Source organism: Heptranchias perlo, chromosome 28 (genome assembly GCF_035084215.1).
Source record: "Heptranchias perlo isolate sHepPer1 chromosome 28, sHepPer1.hap1, whole genome shotgun sequence".
Lineage (NCBI taxonomy): Eukaryota > Metazoa > Chordata > Chondrichthyes > Hexanchiformes > Hexanchidae > Heptranchias > Heptranchias perlo.
This window is the reverse complement of record NC_090352.1, coordinates 37,830,430-37,849,530: the sequence shown is the minus strand read 5'-3', so window position 1 is coordinate 37,849,530 and position 19,101 is coordinate 37,830,430. Positions and strand designations below refer to the sequence as shown.

Genomic DNA, 19,101 nt, shown 5'->3' with positions numbered 1-19,101 from the left:
GCTGGTAGTGGTTTTGATACAACTGAGTGATTTGCTAGGCCACTTCAAAGGGCAGTTAAGATTCAGTCACATTTGTGTGGGACTGGAGTCACGTATAGGCCCAGACCAGATAAGGGTGGCAGGTTTCCTTCCCTGAAGGACATTAATGAAGGCATTTTCTGCTTTTATTTCAGATTGCCAGCATTCGCAGCATTTTGCCTTTGAATTAATGAACCAGTTGGGTTTTTACAACAATCTGGCAGTTTCATGGTCTTGTTGGTATGTTGATCATGCCATTGTGCTGCCAACATATTGAAATGATCATGGAAAAGGATTGCTAGAAGGGGAAGATAACCAGACTGGTTAGAACCAAAATGACCACCTATGAATCTTGTTTTGGTCTGTTTTTGAATAAAATGGCTTCCTGGGGAGTTGGTAGATGTAGTTTGTGGTGTAGTTTCTTGTCCTTTCCTTTGTATCTACTTGACTTGGGAATTCCTGATGTTGATGCTGGTATCAAAATGGAAAATGTATTCTGTTTCCCAGCACTGACATTTCTTAACCGTTATCATTTAAAAAAAAATCTACTTGTAAAATTGGATTGCTGTAGAGCTCTGTGGATCACTGTAATTCTGTCAAACAAAATAGAGTACTGTATCCCTTAGAATAGTCATGTATGATAATATTTTAAAAATAAGTGAAGTTCAAATTTTATAGAGCTTCATCTTTTTGAAATGAAATAAATCAGCTGCATTCCCGTTTTGACGCTTGTCTTTGGGGAGTTATGTATGGTCAGTGGGGCGGATGGGCAACTGGGCATGTCCTTTTGATTCTGATTCTGTGCCAAGCCTGTAGGGGCAAGTGAATTGATGGGGAGAACATGAATTTCCCCCTTCATTACTCGGTATTGTCACTAGGCATATGATATTTTCACCATATCCACTTGCAGTTATAGATTTCTTCTTTCCAACCAAATGAGTCTAGAGAGAGTATGTTTAGCTTTATAATGTTGGAGTGTGAGGTACTGGTGGTTACAGGTCTGTAACTGCTGGTGGGAGCAGTAACTGCTGGTGGGAGCAGTTACAGGTCTGTAACTGCTGGTGGGAGCAATTTGAGGTGATATTCTTAATTTATCATGCGCAAAGCATAATGGCACATTATTTAAAGTTATTAAGTACCTGGTGACAACTCTACAAACCTCTTTATTTGTTTTATCAAAGTCTTTCTGCGCCTGACAACTTGACTGAGGCAAGCAACTATGTGAAGTTTGAAAGTGAAAGGTCCTTTGATATTGGGTTTCAAGTTGCAGCCTCCTGCTATGTGAAGCAGGAGGGAGCTTTATTGATCAACTTAAAATGGTGTTTTGCCTGTTCAGGCATCAAGTGGGGAAAAATCAACTTTGCAAACCTTCTGAAATGGCCTTTGTTATAAATGAGATCTGTGCAAACCTGAGTTGCTGTCTGCTTTAGAATAAATATGAAACGACAAACTGATGAAACGGTGAGTCAAAAAAATACAGTAGATAACCGTGCAGTCTAGAGTAGCAGGAAGCAAAGTGTCCATTGTAGTAGCTACAGGAAATTATGGCCAATTAAGAGGAGAGTGAGAAAATATTCCTTTTCAGTGCTTTCCACAGAGTTTTCTTTTTCTTTGAAGCTGGTGAAGCAATACATTAATATGAACATCCATACTATGTCTCATCATGCCTCTAACACCAATTGCGAGGAGCCCATGGACTCCTTTATCTCCAAAATAGAGATCATCTGTTCAGCGGCCATTGCTGCTTCCCCTTGCCTAACATCGCTCTAGCCCTGAAACCCCCACTCTCTCTCGTTACTCTCCCGCATCTCCCCGCCCTCCCTCCCTCCCCACCCCCCACCCCCCGTGGCCTCTCTGAGCTCATCTCATTCATGAGACCCACCTCCTGCTCCCCTGACCCCATTCCTTCCATCCCCCTCCCTGACCCAGACTGTTCACAACCTCTGTGCCCTATTCGTCCCGAGCTAAGTTTCCAACCTAATTTCCTATCCATAGCAAAGCTCATTTACTTTGACTTCCTTAATGTCCTCTACCTTCAGCCCTACAACAATAACAACAACAACTTGCATTTATATAGCGTCTTTAATGCAGTAAAGCGTCCCAAGGCACTTCACAGGAGCATTATCACGCAAAATTTGGCACCGAGCCACGAGATATTAGGACAGGTGACCAAAAGCTTGGTCAAAGAGGTAGGTTTTAAGGAGCGTCTTAAAGGAGGAGCGAGAGGTAGCGAGGCAGAGAGGTTTAGGGAGGGAATTCCAGAGCTTAGCGTCTAGGGTCTATGCAGCTAAAGGCATGGCTGCCAGTGGTGGAGTGACTAAATTCAGGGATGTGCAAGAGGCCAGAATTGGAGGAGAGCAGAGGTCTCGGGGTGTTGTAGGGCTGGAGGAGATTACGGGGGCGGGGCGGGGCAAGGCCATGGAGGGATTTGAAAACAAAGATGAGAATTTTAAAATCAAGGCATTGCCGGACTGGGAGCAATGTAGGTCAGCGAGCACAGGGGTGATAGGTGAATGGGACTTGGTGCAGAGTTTTGGATGAGCTCAAGTTTATGGAGAGTGGAAGATGGGAGGCCAGCCAGGTGAACATTGGAATAGTCAAGTCAAGAAGTAACAAAAGCATGGACGAGAGTTTGAGCAGCAGATGAGCTGAGGCGGGGTGGGGGGAGACGGACGATGTTACGGAAGTGGAAGTAGGCGGTCTTGGTGATGGAGCAGGTGTGTGGTCGGAAGTTCATCTCGGGGTCAAATAGGACACCAAGGTTGCGAACTATCTGGTTCAGCCTTACAGTGGCCAGGGTGAGGGATGGAGTCGGTGGCTATGGAACGGAGTTTGTGGTGGGGACCTTCCCAATATTTAGTTGGAGGAAATTTTTGCTTATCCAGTAGTGGATGTCGGACAAGCAGTGTGACAAATCAGACAGTGGAGGGGTCGAGAGGGGTGATGGTGAGTTGGACTGGGTGTCGTCAGTGTATGTGTGGAATCTGACGTCGTGTTTTTGGATGATGTCATGTTTGGAGCAGCATGTAGATGAGAAATAGGAGGGGTTCAAGGGTAGGTCCTTGGGGGACTCCAGAAGTAACAGTGTGGGAGTGGGAAGAGAAGCCATTCTCTGGCTACGACTGGATCGATAAGAATGGAACCAGGCGAGCGCAGTCCCACCCAGCTGGACGACGGAGGAGAGGTGTTGGAGGGGGATGGTGTGGTTGACTGTGCAAAAGGCTGCAGACAGGTCGAGATGGATGAGGAGGGATAGTTTATCACGGTCTCAGTCATTTGTGACATTGATCAGGGCTGCTTCAGTACTGTGACAGGAGCAGAACCTGATTGGAGGGATTCAAATATGGAGTGCGGGAAAGACGGGCACGGATTTGGGAGGTGACAACATGTTCAAGGAGATTGGAGAGAAAAAGGAGGTTGGAGATGGGGCAGTAGTTTGCAAGGACAGAGGGGTTAAGGGTGGTTTTTTTTGAAGAGGAGGGTGATGACAGCAGATTTGAAGGGGAGGGGGACAGTACCTGAGGAGAGGGAACCGTTAACAGTATCAGGTAACATGAGGGCTAGGAAGGGAAGTTGGGTGGTCAGCAGTTTGGTGGGAATAGGGTCGAGGGAGCAGGAGGTGGGTCTTGTGGACTAGATGAGCTCGGAGAGGGCATGAAGTGAGATAGGAGAGAAACTAGAGAAAGATGAAACTAGTCCATCTGCTGCTGAAGCCCTCATCCATGCCTTTGCATTTCCAAACCTAATTATTCCAATGCTTTCCTGTCAGGCCTCCCATTCTCTACCCATTATAACCTCAGCTCATCCAAAACTCTGCTTCCTCCTTAAATTCTCAGTTCGTCTGACTCTAGCCTTGTACGTCCCCATCTCCCTTTGCCACACCATTGGTGGCCGTGCCTTCAGCTGCCCAGGCCCTGTGCTGTAGAATTCCCTCCCTAAACCCTTATGCCTCTCCACCAGCCTCTCCTCCTTTTAAGATCCTCTTAAAAACCCACCTCTTTGACCAAGCTTTTGGCCATCCCTCCTAATACCTGCTTCTTTGACTCGGTGTCTGTTTTCTTTTGATGATACCTCTGTAAAGTGCTTTGGGATCTTGTTCTGTGTTAAATGAGCTATATAAATGCTATTGTTGCTTCTGCTATTACGTGTAAGAAAAACCCAGACCAGTCCTTTCTGCCACTAGAGTCATTTACCAGAATCAAGCTCTTAATATGTAATATACGTTCAGGTGAAATGGCTTTGCAATGGATCTCTGAACCGATTTCCTTTCATCTTTCCTTCATAGTTGTGGGTTTTGTCTATTTATGGTGACCCAGTGCAATGAGAAGTAAAAATTCAGGTGGAGAACAGCTGGCAAATAATGTTGAAATTTGATTAAAACTTCACAGTAACCAGAGCTCAGTGCCTTAATTCACATGAATAGAGAGCTTTAGCTAGAGCCCAATTGCATAGATATTTTCACTCTGCTTATTATATAATTTACATCGTAAAACATGTGAATCTCATTTTGTGCAGCATGGAGAGGAGATTTTTTTTTTTGTCAGAGCATAAACAAGTCTTTGTTGTTCCGGCTGGTTACTGAGCCGCATTTGTGAACTGATGGATTTCTCTACACTTTAGAATCGTAGGGTGGGACACAAAGGACAAGTACTCTTTGGTTGGTAGTACTGTTCACACACTGCGACCGTGGAAATCCATTTAAGCTATCTTCATTGCAGCGGTTTCCTTTTTATCTTTCTTGATAATAATTGTCTTTTGACATCTATGATTGTGAAAAGAAAAAGTACAGAAAAATGCTGCCTAACCCTCTAGATACAGCAGCTGCCCAGGCCCTAAGCTCTAGAATTACTCCCTAAACCTCTCGGCCTCTCTACCTCTCTCTCCTTCTTTAAAACGCTTCTTAAAACTGACCTCTTTGACCATGCTTTCTAATACCTCCTTATGTGGCTTGGTGTCAAATTTTGTTTGATAATGCTCCTGTGAAGCATCTTGGGATGTTTTACTACATTAAAGGTGCTATATAAATGCAAGTTGGTATGGCAATAGCTTGTGATGGGGAAAGTAGTTCAAGCTTTAATTTTTTTTTTTGCAAGGTGAGAACTTTTGTGTCACAAGAGTTCAACAACTTCTCACATTTTTTTCAAATGGCCAGTTGTATAAATGGAGTTTTGTATATTAACATTGTCACTTGCTAAGTTAGTTCACTCAGCTTCAGCTCTCGATTTGTATTTGAACTCGGGAGTTACATCGAAGTTACAGCACAGAAACAGGCCATTCGGCCCAACTGGTCTATGCCGGTGTTTATGCTGCACACTTCATCTAATCCTATCAGGATCTCCTATTCTTTATTCCCTCAGGTACTTATCCAGCTTCCCCTTAAATGCATCTATGCTATTCGCCACATCTACTCCTTGTGGTGGTGTGTTCACATTCTTACCACTCTTTGGGTAAAGAAGTTTCTCCTGAATTCCCTATTGGATTTATTAGTGACTATTTTATATTTATGACCTCTAGTTTTGGACTCTCCCATAAGTATAGGGGTACAGTGTAATACAAGTCTAGGATTAATTTTGATCAAGAGTTTAGATGTTTGTTATAAATTAATTCTTGAGTCAGTATGAAATAAATCCTGTTGTGCTGGGATGCATTTTTAATTTGGCATCTACTTCAGTCCTGATGTTTTATGTTTCATTTGTTTTTCTGAATATTTGCATTTTCAAATTGCCAGCATCAGTGTAAATTTGGACTTGGTTACTATGGCCTGGTGTTATGGACACACGTGACTGGTGTGAGCAGTAAAGGCACAGCCTGGTAGATTTGGTGGTGGGAGTGTTCAATTCCTTTCACATGGTCTGATTTTCATTTATTGTTTGCCTTTTAGCTTTGACTGATGAGCAGACTCAAAAATAATAAGAATGAGGAAAAAAAATTCAAAGATCTTAATGATCATCGCTATTTTCGGTTCTGTTTTGATTATTTTTTGAATTACTGAGGTGAAACACTCTCATTCGCAGTGACTTTTAAACATGCTGCAGTATTGGACTCATGGGTTCATTGTTTACTATATATTCTGTCTTATTTCAGTTGCAAAGATGGTTTGCTTAACAGAAATATCACATTGGTCATGTGACTTCTTTATTCAGCTTTGGTTAATCTATGGTTAATCAAAGCACTACCTCATGTGGACAACACTTGGAGCCATCACTGTTTTAACTGTTTGCTTCTGGACATTTTTTTGCCACTTCTGAAAATGCTGCCTGCAAAAACAGTGAATCATAGAATGATACAACACAAAAGGAGGCCCTTCGGCCCACCATGCCTGTGCTGGATCTTTGAAAGAGCTATCCAATTTGTCCCACTCCCCTGCCCTTTCCCCATTGCCCTGCAAATTTTTTCCCTTCAAGTATATGTCCAATTCCCTTTTGAAAGTTACTATTGAACCTGTTTGCACCACATTTTCAGGCAGCGCATTCCAGATCATAACACCTCGCTGCTTAAAAAATTCTCCTCATCTCGCTTCTAGTCTTTTGCCCATTACCTTAAATCTGTGTCTTCTGGTTTCTGACGCTTCTGCCATTGGAAACGGTTTCTTCTTCTTTATTCTATCAAAACCCTTCATAATTTTGAACACCTCTCTTAAATCTCCCCTTAACCTTCTCTGCTATAAGGAGAACAACCTCAGCTTCTCTCATCTCATCACATAACTGAAGTCCTTCATGGCTAACCATTCTGGTGAATCTCCTTTTATCTTTTTTTTCTTTGTCTTGTTATCTTTAGTTTTTGGTTCTCTCGTTTTAATAGTTCTGCGAGCCGGTAGTTTTATTGTCTCTCTTGAACAATCCTTATCACCTGGGCACCATAAGATAGCTGTATACATGGGTGGAGAAAATACCCAGTCTTAATGCAAAATAGGGACAGATTTATCTAAAGGAGCTTTGTTGGCAATTCTGGAACTGTTGGGTAGCAGAATAGCTTGGCAAGACAGATTGTATTTCTGCTACATTTAGCAACTACACAGCTGACCTCTCTGGTCTTTCCAGCATATATTATTTATAATGACTGTGGAATTACAAACTCGAGAAAAAAAGGAAATCTGCACTCTCCAGGCAACAGGATTTCACTTCACTGCTCTGAGATTGTTAATGAAGCAATGTTTCCAACTAAATGGTTTTTAAGTTAATAATGAATGAAAAAAGGTGTGTGTTATTAATCAGCCATGCACTGCGTACAGCACATTTTAACATTAAACTATAGCTGTTTTCTCTCCCCCTCTTGTCACCCAAAACACTGGTTATTGTGGGGAAGTTGATGGAATATTCATTTTGTGGTTCATTTTTGTTTTACGACCCACTAACCAAAACTGCTGGTGTCTTAAGTTGTAATTTACTCTTGATTCTTAGGCACAAGGAGGGAAGCCATTTTCTTTTCTTTATTAAAATTGTGTGTGAGAAGTTAACTTTGCATGAATTTAGATAGAAAAATTCTGTTGCACCACTTTCCTACTACAGTAAGCTGATATGTTTTCTGTTTTCATCTCTACCCATATCTGGTGGGGGGAAGGCAGAGGGGAATACAAGAGTTTCATTTACTGTCAGCTTGGCTCAAATTGGTAGCACTATCTCCTCTAAAGAAGCAAAGGTTGTGGGTTCAAGCCTCACTCTAGGACTTGGGCACATAACCTAGATTGACATTTCTGTGTAACACTGAGGGAAGTGCTGCATCTACTGGTTCAGGTGGACATAAAAGGTTTTATTGCCCTACTTGAAGAGGAGCAGGGAGTTCTCCTGGTATCCTGGCCAATAGTCTTCCCTCAACAAACACTACTAAGTCATTTCCTGTTTGTGGAATCCTGCTGAGTGCATATTGACTGCCACATTTGTCTACATAACATCAGTGACTGCACTTCAAAAGGTAATTCATTGGATACGAAGCATTTTGAAACATCCTGAGGATGTGATAAAGTGCTATATAAATGCAGGGGTTTTCTTACTTTTTCCCCCAAAGAAGATGTGAAGTAAAGGAACTTGTTGGAAACAGCTGTGAGCTTCTCTGGTGGAATGAAGGCAGCATACATACTGGGGGCTGCCAGGTTCAAGCCTTCAAGTCTGTGCCGAGTTAGCTGATTTCACCGGTGTAGCAGTGGGAATGCTAGAGTCAGCTTTAGTTGTGCTCAGTAGGGAGGGAAAAATGATCATCCATGGGTTCCTGTCTTGTTTCCTAGTTAACCCTACTTTAAAGTGTGCCAATGTGGACACTGGGTGAAGACAAATTCATCCATGAGTTTGGTACCCCATTTTTGATTCGCCTGCTGAGATTTCCTGTGTAGGGCAGGCATGTCCAAATTTGGTATCTTGTGTTACATGTAAATTATTACAAAATGAAGAGGCCGAATTTAAGGAATATTATTTAGAGCATGAAACCAGCAATTATTAGGCACGGATAGAAAGTTAGTTACCAAACAGGACTGAAAAAGTTAGGCTAAATGGGTGTTGCTTGGATTGCAGAAGGGTTAGAAGTGGTGTACCCAATGGGTCAGTGCTGGGTCCACTTTTGTTCTTGGTATTTATAGATGATTTGGACTTGGGTATAGGGAGCACAAAGATTTGCTGAATACACAAAAGGAGGGGACTCTGCAAATAGCGAAGAGGTCTGGATAGGACTTTAGGAAGATATAGACAGTGGAATGGGCAGACAGATGCCAGATGCAATTTAATGTCGATAAGTGTGAGGTAATAAGTTTTGGGAGGAAAACCAATAAATTGGAGTATGAACTCAAAAGAAAGATGCTATAGGGTGTGGATGAACAGTGAGACCCAGGAATTCAAATACCCAATTCCCTGCAAGTGCAAATGCAGATAGATAAAGGCCAGCAGCATTTTGGGTTTTATAAATAGGGGTGCAGAGTACAAGAGTGAAGAAGCAGTGATAAATTTGTACAAAATATTGGTTAGGCCACAGTTAGAGTACTGAGTGCTGTTTTGGACACCCCATTATAGAGAGGTTATTGAAGCCATGGAAAGTGCATAGCTTAGATTCAGTTGGATGATGCCAAGAGATGGAAGAGTTATAATAAGAGTTAAGATGCTGGAACTATTTCCACTGGAGCAGAGGAGGCTAAGAGGAGATTTAATTGATTTTTTTTTAAAAGGTTGACTAGTTTCGATGGAGTCAAGAGCAGCACAGAGCAGGGCCTGAACCACAGACTGCATAGCTTAGTATTGCCCTGGGCAGTGCATTTATTAACTCGGCCATCGGGGCAATTGATTGAAATTGTAGAAGGAATTATTATGTGCCAAACAAATATGGCAACTACTTGCATTTTAAAATGAGTGGCTGAGAAATTAATTAAAATGTGGACTGGCTCTATTTTAGTTTTAGATTTATGGTTTTGTTGGACAAAGTCAGTTATTATTGTCTCCTTTTTTGTTCCATTGAAAATAATTTGCTTTGTTTATAAAAAAATATTTTAACAGGATGTATTTTCCCAGTCCCAGTGGAAATTATTGCAGCAAAACAGTACATTTTTTAACTGGCGCTTTCTTAAGTCCTTAAGATCACATAAGAAACTGCTTGAAATGATTGTGAAGTGGCTTTATGTTCCAGTCTGGTTTTTGATGTTTCTTCAATCCGCCTACATACATAAGTGGAACGGGATACATGTTTTAAATCTGTTCGTGTTGCTAAATGCAGTGATGTAGCTTTGATATTTTTTTTCTAGTCTTGTTTATGCCTTTCCCATGCTTGATGCCATTTCCCAACTTGATGAGTAGGAAAGTATCTTTCGCGAAGGCCTCTCTTTGTTTGTGCTACTCTGTAACATGCCAGAGGAGTGCGACCTAGAGTGAGAGGGAGGTTGATTTTTCTGATGAAGGGTGACTGACCTGAAACGTTAACTTTTTTTCTCCACAGATGCTGCCTGACTTGCTGAGTATTTCCAGCATTTTCTGTTTTATTTCAGATTTCCAGCATCTGCAGTATTTTGCTGTTGATTTTTATTTATTTTCCACTGGCAATTATTCTTTAAGCTGCTTTTACATTGGGTTTAGTAGCATGCTGGTGCACCTGGCTAGATTTGGTAAGATCGGTGCTATCATTAGCATGCTTCCAAACCCAGAATAAAAGTTGCTTTCAGTGCAAAACATCTGTTGCGCTGCTTTGCATCATGTCATGTTGCAAAAAAAGAGGGTTTTTAATTAAGGTTATGGTGGTGGTTGAGAGTTGTTGTAGGGTCAAGAAAAGAGGGTTTTACTTTCTTGTTTTGAAAAAAAAGACTGCCCCTGGTCGCCCAGTGTATAAAGGGCACTCCCAGTGAAGTACTAATCCATACATAACCAGGTTTAGTTTCTGGTCTGTGGTGAGTTAGCTGATCTTAACCAATGCAACAATGAAGGAACTACAATTGGCTGTAGCACTCTGGACGAGGGAAAATCCATTATTTTGGTGAATTTCTGACAAATGCTCAGATTTCCTCAGGTGCTAGGCTAAAGATATTAAGAAAAGCCACCACTATCAGAGCAACAACTTGTATTTATATAACAACTATCATATCACTTGGAAGCACCCCAAAACACTTCACACTTAGTGCATTACTTTGAAATGCAGTGACTTATTATGTAGGCCTTGAGTGAGACTTCGGTATACAACCATTTGACTCGGAGGCTACCAAATAAGCCAAGCTGAAAGAGGCTGATGTTTCGGTCACAAAGTTCCTGCTGTCTAGTTTTTCTCTTGCTTACCTATCTCCTTGCTTACAAAAGCCTCCTTAAAAACTGGATTAGGAAGGGTAACCAAATGCTTGTTCAAAGAGGTGTTGTGTGGCACCTGCTGTGATGAGCTGCTTCATTATTGGAGGAGTTGTGAATGGAACTGAGGACTGTAGAATTCAATAACAACAACAGCTTACGAAGGGAGGGAGGATGCTCAAGAGGCCAGAGTCAGGGGAATGGAGAGTTCCAGGAGGGTTGGAGGGCTGGAGGAGCTTAGGGAGAGAGGAGGGGTGAGACCATGAAAGGATTTAAACACAAGGATGAGAATACTAAATTTGAGGCTTTGGAGGATCGGGAGCCAATGTAGGTTAGCGGGGATAGGGGTGATGGGTGAGTGGGACTTGGTGTAGGATAGGATACAGACAGCAGAGTTTGGATAAGCTGAAGTTTATGGAGAGGCGAGTCCAGCCAGGAGAGCATTGAAATAGTTGAGTTTGGAGGTGCAAAGGCGTGGAGGAGGGTTTCAGCAGCAGATGGGTTTACGTAGGAGAGGAGGTGGTTGATTTTAGGGAGATGGAAGTGGATGGATATGAGGTTGGGGGTGTTATTGCAGGGATGGAGGAGGCTACTAGTTGGGGAGGAACGAGCCATGAATGGACTTAAATGAAAGGTGGCATGGGTGGGTGAAGGGAGGAGGAGGGAGAAGAACACAGCTCAAGAACAAGGGAAATAAAATAGTGGCCTCTGGTCTGGAGCAGCAGCTGAAATGAGCAGGTTACGCTGCAAAGTGTTGGGTGCTTGTGTTGATAAAAATATAATACATTTATTGTCTGAGAAGAATGTGTGAATGTTCTTTAGGAAATTTGACTCTGTCATTGTTCTTTTTTTTTTTTGCAGATGAGTGGTGAGGCCCAGGAGCTGTACTCTGTCCGTAATGGCCCCATCCGGACAGCCCGGATCCTGCCTGCACCACAGACTGGTAAGCATTGAACATTGCTTCCAGTTCAATTCAACAAAGCTTCATTGGAAGAAATGTAAAATGTCACATTTCCAAATTGTCAATTTATTTAAGCAAAGCAAATTTCTTGGTAGGACGTACCCACCATTGGGTGCAAGGTATCACTACAGGCATGTTGATGAAGATCTCCTTTGTATCGTTGTAATTGCGATATAAACAAGATTCCTTTGTGAAAAGCATATATTTGTAGACGCAACTTTCAAACTTGTGATGAGAACTCATCAGTGTTGTCACTACGGTTATGCTATGGGAATAAGAGCAGGGGGAGTGGGACTAACTGGATAGCTCTTTCAAGGCGCCGGCACAGGCACAATGGACCGAATGTCCTCCTTCTCTGCTATATGATTCTATGATATAATTCTATTTAGCACATCTCTGTTAGTAGGCTATAGAAGAATCACACTTAAACCAATATAGTTTCACATTGTATAATAGACTTCTTGAGAGAAGGGTTTGAGAGATCTGGTGAGAAGGCAGGTTTTGGGACTGATCTATTGAAAAGGGAGTTTTGTAGGACTGTGTGGCCTTGCCTTGTGCTGATTTTGCGTAAGAATTTTTGGGGACACGATAGTCAGGACTGCTCTCTTGTACTTTTTTGCAGCCAGATCCACAGTAGCATTGGCTGAGGCCAAGAAACAAGTCACCTGGTCTGATCTCTTCAAACTTTAATGGAAGGCCAAATGTAAAAATTTTTTAAAAATTTGAACAGCTTGTTTTGAAGTAAAAATAATGCAAATAATTTAAATTCCTTCCTCCACTCAGATAAAAAGCAGCGAAGAGTAAAGGAATGCTTTCCTGTTAACCATTTGCAGCTTTGGCTAATTGTATCACATTTGAAGCTGGCATATTTTGGTAATTGTAAACCTAGATGCTACCTCGATAATTTCTATTTTAGTTTAATTTTTAATGCCGGAAACTTGGCTCATGGTTGATGACACCTTGCCCCTTGCTGAAGCCTCCTCGCCTGGCTATACCTTACACCACTTGCCCTGCTCAAACTGGTATGGTGGGGGGTGTGGCCCTTCTCACCAAATCTCACCTTGGTCTGTCCCCCTACTCCTCTGGTACCTTCTCCTTTGAGAACCTCACCGTTTTACTACGTTAAAGGCCCTATATGAATATAAGTAGTTGTTGTTCCATCTCTCTTGCCTCTCTAAAATTTTCATTCTCTACCGCCCACCCAAGCTCTATGTCAACCTTCTCACTGGGATATCCTCACTGCTTTCCTCACTCAGCCTCTGCACTGAGTGTGATTTTGACCTCTTGCTTTACTTATACAAAATAACTTCTAACTACCCCCATGCGTTCTCTTTCTGAGCCTGGCAGAAGCTTACTCTTGCCACTTTTTCTTTAAAAACTTCTCTGACTGCCTGTATCTCTGTCTCTGATTTTTTTTTATTACCTCCATGTGTTCACAACTCAAAAGATTGGCATATGCCAGATAACCTCTGCTGAATGCCTAGGACTCGGGACCTCCGAACACAATGGATGTCAGGTGTTTATTGATGACTGGGACAGGCTAACAAATTATTGCAGTCTTTGAGACAATAACTTTGAAGCTTAGCTCATTAGCATGCTAACCACCTTTGTCTCAGTGCCACTCTTTTTTAATAAACTTGTGTGAATACACTTTGCTTTAAAACATAACATTTAAATATAAATCTATTTTATCCTAAATCCTTTCTGTGGACAAATGGTCAACAAAATCTTGAAACATGGCATCTTGTTTGCACTGAACCTCTACTGATTCTATCTTTGTTCCTTAATCCAGTTAGCTTGTTGATCCAAAGTGTAAACTGGACAAATTGAGGTCTACTTAGAATTAATCCTCATCTAAAAAATGGGACTAAAATGGTGATCGACTACCTCTGTGTTAACTTGAGTATTTACAAAACACAAGCAGGTTTAAAGATTTGATGCAGACACATTCCAGGCTTGGCTCTGCTTATTGCATCAGCATAGTTAACTAACCCAGCATTCAGTTGATGTGTATCAGCCGCCTTCTTATTTACACTATCAAAACCCTTCAGGTGTTCAAAATCCTGATGTGTTTTGATAGAGTAAATAAAGAGAAACTGTTTCCAGTGACAGAAGGGTCAGTAACCAGAGGACACAGATTTAAGGTAATTGGCAAAAGAACCAGAGATGACATGAGGAAAGAAAAATTTACGCAGTGAGTTGTTATAATCCGGAATGGTGGAAGCAGATTCAAAAGCATCTTTCAAATTGGAATTGGATAAATACTCGAAGGGGAAAAATTTGCAGGGCTGTGGGGAAAGAACAGGAGGGTGGAACTAATTGGATAGCCGTTCCAAAGAGCCGGCAGAGGCATGATGGGCTAAATGGCCTCCTTCCGTGCTGCATCATTCTATGGTTCTATGAATGTGTGCAGAGATATCTGGAATCAAATGAGAGCAAACTACAATAGAAGTATGCACCCTGTAACTATTCAATGGTTCAGGACACAGGTTCAACATCAGCTTACATTTATGTACCGTCTTTCAAATAAACCAAATGTCCCAAAGCACAATACGGGATGGGACGGTTGGGGGGGTTGGGTTGCCAACTTTGGACGTATTCCTGGAGGTTTCATCACATGACCTCTCGCCTCCAGCCGCTCCGTCCCCACGCTCTCGCCATTGGTTGCTGAACGCACCCATCCTCCATGGCGCCCCGCCTTCCCATGCCAATTGAAAAGCAAACGGAGTCACCGTTACCGGATTGGATGATTCGTGACTGTCAGACAAACAGCCTTTCTTTCCATCTCCAATATTGTTATAACTAATAAATAAAAGTGTTCAAAGAAAATGAAAAAAATCTCATCGTATTTTTAAATGATTTTTCTCGTGGGTTGTACGCAGCAGTGTCCTGGAGATTAATCTTCCATTCCTGCAAACTCTAGGACAATCCTGGAAAATTGGCAACCTTAGCGGGCGGATGGCGAGCAGGAAGGAGAAGAGAAGTTAGGGGAGGTGTCTGAAGGCACAATCAGAAATGTAGGTTTTGCTTTTGTTGATGAGAGAAAGAGATAATGAGGCAAAGAGGATTAGGAAGAGAATTCCAGAGTGTAGAGGTGTAGTGACTGTCACGTGGTTTGGGGGGGTGGGGTGCAGGTATAAAAGGATGTGCTGGGATTTAGGGCTGCAGAAGTAGGGTGGAGTAGGATTCGTGTTCTGCTTCAGTAAAATTGTTTTTTTTCTTGATCTTTGGCTTGGCACTCAAAGTGTACCCATTAGAAACTTGGCAAATTCAAGCTTAGCTGCGGCCAAAGAAATAAAGACTTGACCGTGTTGGCAAGTTTTGGAGGAATAATAAATAATTTATTATTGATCTGAACCAATTACTTGTTTCTCCACCACTCCCTTGTGTATCGATTTTGCATAGCCCTTCAGTTTTTTGGAATTGAGCAGGGTTTAAACCCGCTCCTTTTCTCATGTGTCCACATGGCTTTTAGCTGCTCTTTTAATTGCGCTGCAGCTGCTTGTGTCTCTTTATCTATCTCACTTCCAGTAAAATTCTAAGCATATGTTCAAAAGCTGGGTGGCGACTCTGTTTATTTTCAACTGGCCCTGATCTGAACTTCAGCAGATTTTCTGTGAGAGTAAAGTGCACAACAACAGCATTGAGAATAGCTGGAAGCAGATGAAAGCAGAACACTTTCACAGAGAATGAGTTGTAGATATATAACACGCGGGCTGAAAGATTCCGAGCTGAAATGAATCACTTGTGAAATGAATTATAACAGAGAATCTGATTGCAGTCAATGTGGCACAAACAGTGTTTTACTGTGTCTGATTATCAAAGAGGGATTGTTTGATGTGGGAGTTGAGGGTGGGTGGATTTGGCTCGATCTTAATATAGGTGACAGTGGTGATAAGAAATTTCTTTCCAAGTGTGAAGCTAGTAATTCAAATAGTTAGTGCTTAACCCTTTGCCTTCAAGAAGCCGGATTCCTTACCAAAAGTAGGTATTTTAAAATTGTTTATTTCATTCTCTTTGCCCCATTCTGACAAGACAATTACAGATGAGGAAGTCTATTTGGCCCATATTAGTTCAACCATTCAGAAATTACTGCATCTAGTTGTTTCTTAAATGCATTCATGGTTTTCATCTATTTTACCTGAAGTCCATTTCACTGTGAAGAACATCCTGATATCAGTCCTAAAGTTTCCTTTTACTAGTTCTGAAACAGTATCCCCTTGTCCTTCTCCCACAATTTAATTTAAAATAATATTCCAGATTTATCTTTCCCACACCATTTGCTATCTTATATACCTCTTATCAGATCACTTCTTGGACATCTTCTTTCAAGGATGGAAGTCCTGAGTCTCTCCTCATAGCTCAAACCTCTGATGCCAGGGATCAGCCTTTGGGGCTCTTCTCAGAATTGCCTTCAATGTCTCCCTTGTGTCTCAGTATCCAGAGCTGGCTTAGTGCTCAAGGTGTGTTTTGCAAATTGTCGCAGCCAATGTCACATCTTGGTGTCATGCATCATTTGCATTTGAGAGGTTGGAGAGGCATCCTGTTTCCTCTCTCTCTCCGGATAACTGAAGTCCCTCATCCCTGGTACCATTCTAATAAATCTCCTCTGCACCCTCTCCAAGACCTTGACATCCTTCCTAAAGTGTGGTGCCCAGAATTGTACACAATACTCCAGCTGAGGCCTAACCAGTGATTTAGAAAGGTTTAGCATAACTTCCTTGCTTTTATACTCTATGCCTCTATTCATCTATCTATGTAAGGATCCCGTATGCTTTTTTAACAGCTTTATTAACTTGTCTTGCCACCTTCACAGATTTGTGTATGTCAAGCTTAGGTCTTTTTGATCTTGCACCCCCTTTAAATTTGTACCATTTAGTTTATATTGCCTTGAGCACATAATCTAGGCTATGACATCAGTACAGTACTGAGGGAGCACTACATTGTTGGAGGTGCCATCTTTCACTTGAAACATTAAACAGCCATTCTTTATTCCATTGGTTCAGGTGAGCATGAAAGATCCCATGCCACTATTTAAAGAAGATCATGGAGTTCTCTTGTCATCCTGCCCAGCATTCCTTCCTCAACTAGTACCACCAAAATAGATTAACTGGTCATTTATCTCCTTTGCAGTTTGTGTGATCTTACTGTGCGCATATTATGCTGCATTCACCCACATAACAGTGACTATACTTCAATAAATAACTAATTGTGTGTGTAGCATTTTGGAAGGTATAACAAGGTTCTATATTAATTAAAGGGTACTCGTTGACATTCACAGTGCCTCATACACTAAATTCCAGTTTTTGGCCGCACTGCTAGGGCGATGCCGTTATGACACCCATTTTGATCCATTGTTATTAAAAACTATACCCAAAGAGGAAACCTCATTCATCTTCCTGGGATGTTTTGTGTAATACACTGTGCTGCATGTGTGCACAATTAAATTCTGGTGGGGTGCGCACACAAAAAGAGAGAGAGTCCATCTGCAGTCCACAACCGTTCCCCATTACAATGAAGTTGCAATAACCTCGATTAATGAGTTCCTTAAACACAGCGGAATGCTCACTTAGGAGATGGAAATACAATTTTTGGAACAATTCATAACATTTGCTAGTGCTTGAGGCTGTGCAAAGTAATGTAACATGCAAGTAAATATCAAGTGTGAAATCAAGTCGATCAAAGTTTCTGTGTGTCACATCCTATTGAAGCACATGGAAGGAGACACCAATAGAAGACGCTGGAGGTCTAGACTTGAACCTTGGTCTGCTGTTTGTTCACTGCTCGACGTTTTGCAATGATTTAATCCAAATAGTTTCCTTTTAGAAGTTTCGATGGTACAGCCAGCCAGAGCTTCGCAGAGAACAGTGTCAGTGCCTTTTAAATGGATTCTACGTTAAATACAGAATTGACTTGAATATGTAATTCGCTGTATGCGATGTAGAATAAAAATCTGGTATTTATTTTAGGTTTTCCCAGATGTTTCTAACCTATTTAAAGCAAAAAAAAGTCAACTGATCCTAATCGGACCAGACTCTTGTAATCTTTCAACGCACTCCCTCACATTCAGATCTTTTCCCTCCTTGGTGGCTTATTTAGTGAAATGTGGGAGGGAGACTTCTTTTAAAAAAAAAATCGAACAGATTTTGCATTAATGCAAAATGCCGCAGCAGAATATTATAGACCAGCATAAGCATTTCTGCCTCTTACTTGTGTCATGTGCACCAAAAAATCCATCTTTATATTTGAGAATTTAGTTTCTTGCATCTGCCTCTAATTCTGTTTTTTTTTTGTATTCCCTTTATTTTTATTTTGATCTCTTCCCTGTCTATTTGCCTTCCCCTCTTCTGTCAGCTAATCTCAGTAATCTTATTAAATACTTGCCTCAGTCAGAGATTTATGTTTGATGCAGACAAAGGGCAATATAAACTAAATGGTACAATTTTAAAAGGGGGTGCAGGAACAGAGGTGGACGTACACAAATCTTTGAAGGTGGCAGGATAAGTTGACAAGGCTGTTTTAAAAAAGCATATGGGATCCTTGGCATTATAAATAGAGGCATAGAGTACATAAGCAGGGGAGTCATGCTAAACCTTTATAAGTCACAGGTTAGGCCTCAGCTGGAGTATTGTGTTCAATTCTGGGCACCACACTTTAGGAAGGATGTCTAAGTGTTGGGGACGGTGCTAGGGATGAGGGATTTCAGTTATGTGAAGGGACTGGAGAAGTTGCGATTGTTCGCCTTAGACCAGAGAAGGTTAAGGAGAGATTTAATAGAGGTGCGCAAAATTATGTGGGGTTTTGGTAGTGTGAATAAGGAGAAACTATTAACACTGGTGGGAGGGTTGGTAATGAGAGGACACAGATTTAAGGTAATTGGAAAAAGAACCAGAGGAGAGATTAGGAGAAATCTTTTTACACAGCGAGTTGCTTTGATCTGGAACACACTGCCTGAAAGGGTGGTGGAAGCAGATTCAATAGTAACTTTCAAAAGGGAATTGGATATATACTTGAGGAAAAACTTGCAGGGCTATGGGGAAAGAGCAGGGGAGTGGGACTAATTGGATAGCTCTTTCAAAGAGCCGGCACAGACGCGATGGGCCAAATGGCGGCCTCCTGTGCTGTAGGATATTATGATACACACACCAAGACTAGGTGCATAGTTTAATTAAATAATTTGCTGGTGGACAAAAATTCAGAATGCTTCACAATGAAAATAACTGATCTGGACTAAAGAGGTATCTTGATTGTCCCCTCAACACTCCTTGAAATGAAAAGAATTGATTTCAAAATTTGTAAAACTTGAAGGTTTCTAGGAAGAGCTGGTAGCTTTACAGAACACTGAGTGCTACCATTGAGCCATGGCTGACACGTGTTGAG

At 41.6% G+C, this 19,101-nt stretch overlaps 1 protein-coding gene across 7 annotated transcripts in view; it reads left to right on the top strand.

The window, feature by feature from the left end:
* Window positions 1-19,101, top strand: part of bcas3 (BCAS3 microtubule associated cell migration factor) — a 666,368-nt gene that overhangs the window by 44,696 nt on the left and 602,571 nt on the right. For all 7 annotated transcript variants that reach the window (XR_010968541.1, XR_010968542.1, XM_068008504.1 and 4 more), the window contains exon 6: window positions 11,622-11,703. Coding sequence is in view for 5 of the 7 variants with exons in the window: in XM_068008504.1 (XP_067864605.1) it covers window positions 11,622-11,703 (82 nt within the window). In the remaining 2 variants the exon portion in view is untranslated. The remainder of the gene's footprint in view (window positions 1-11,621; window positions 11,704-19,101) is intronic.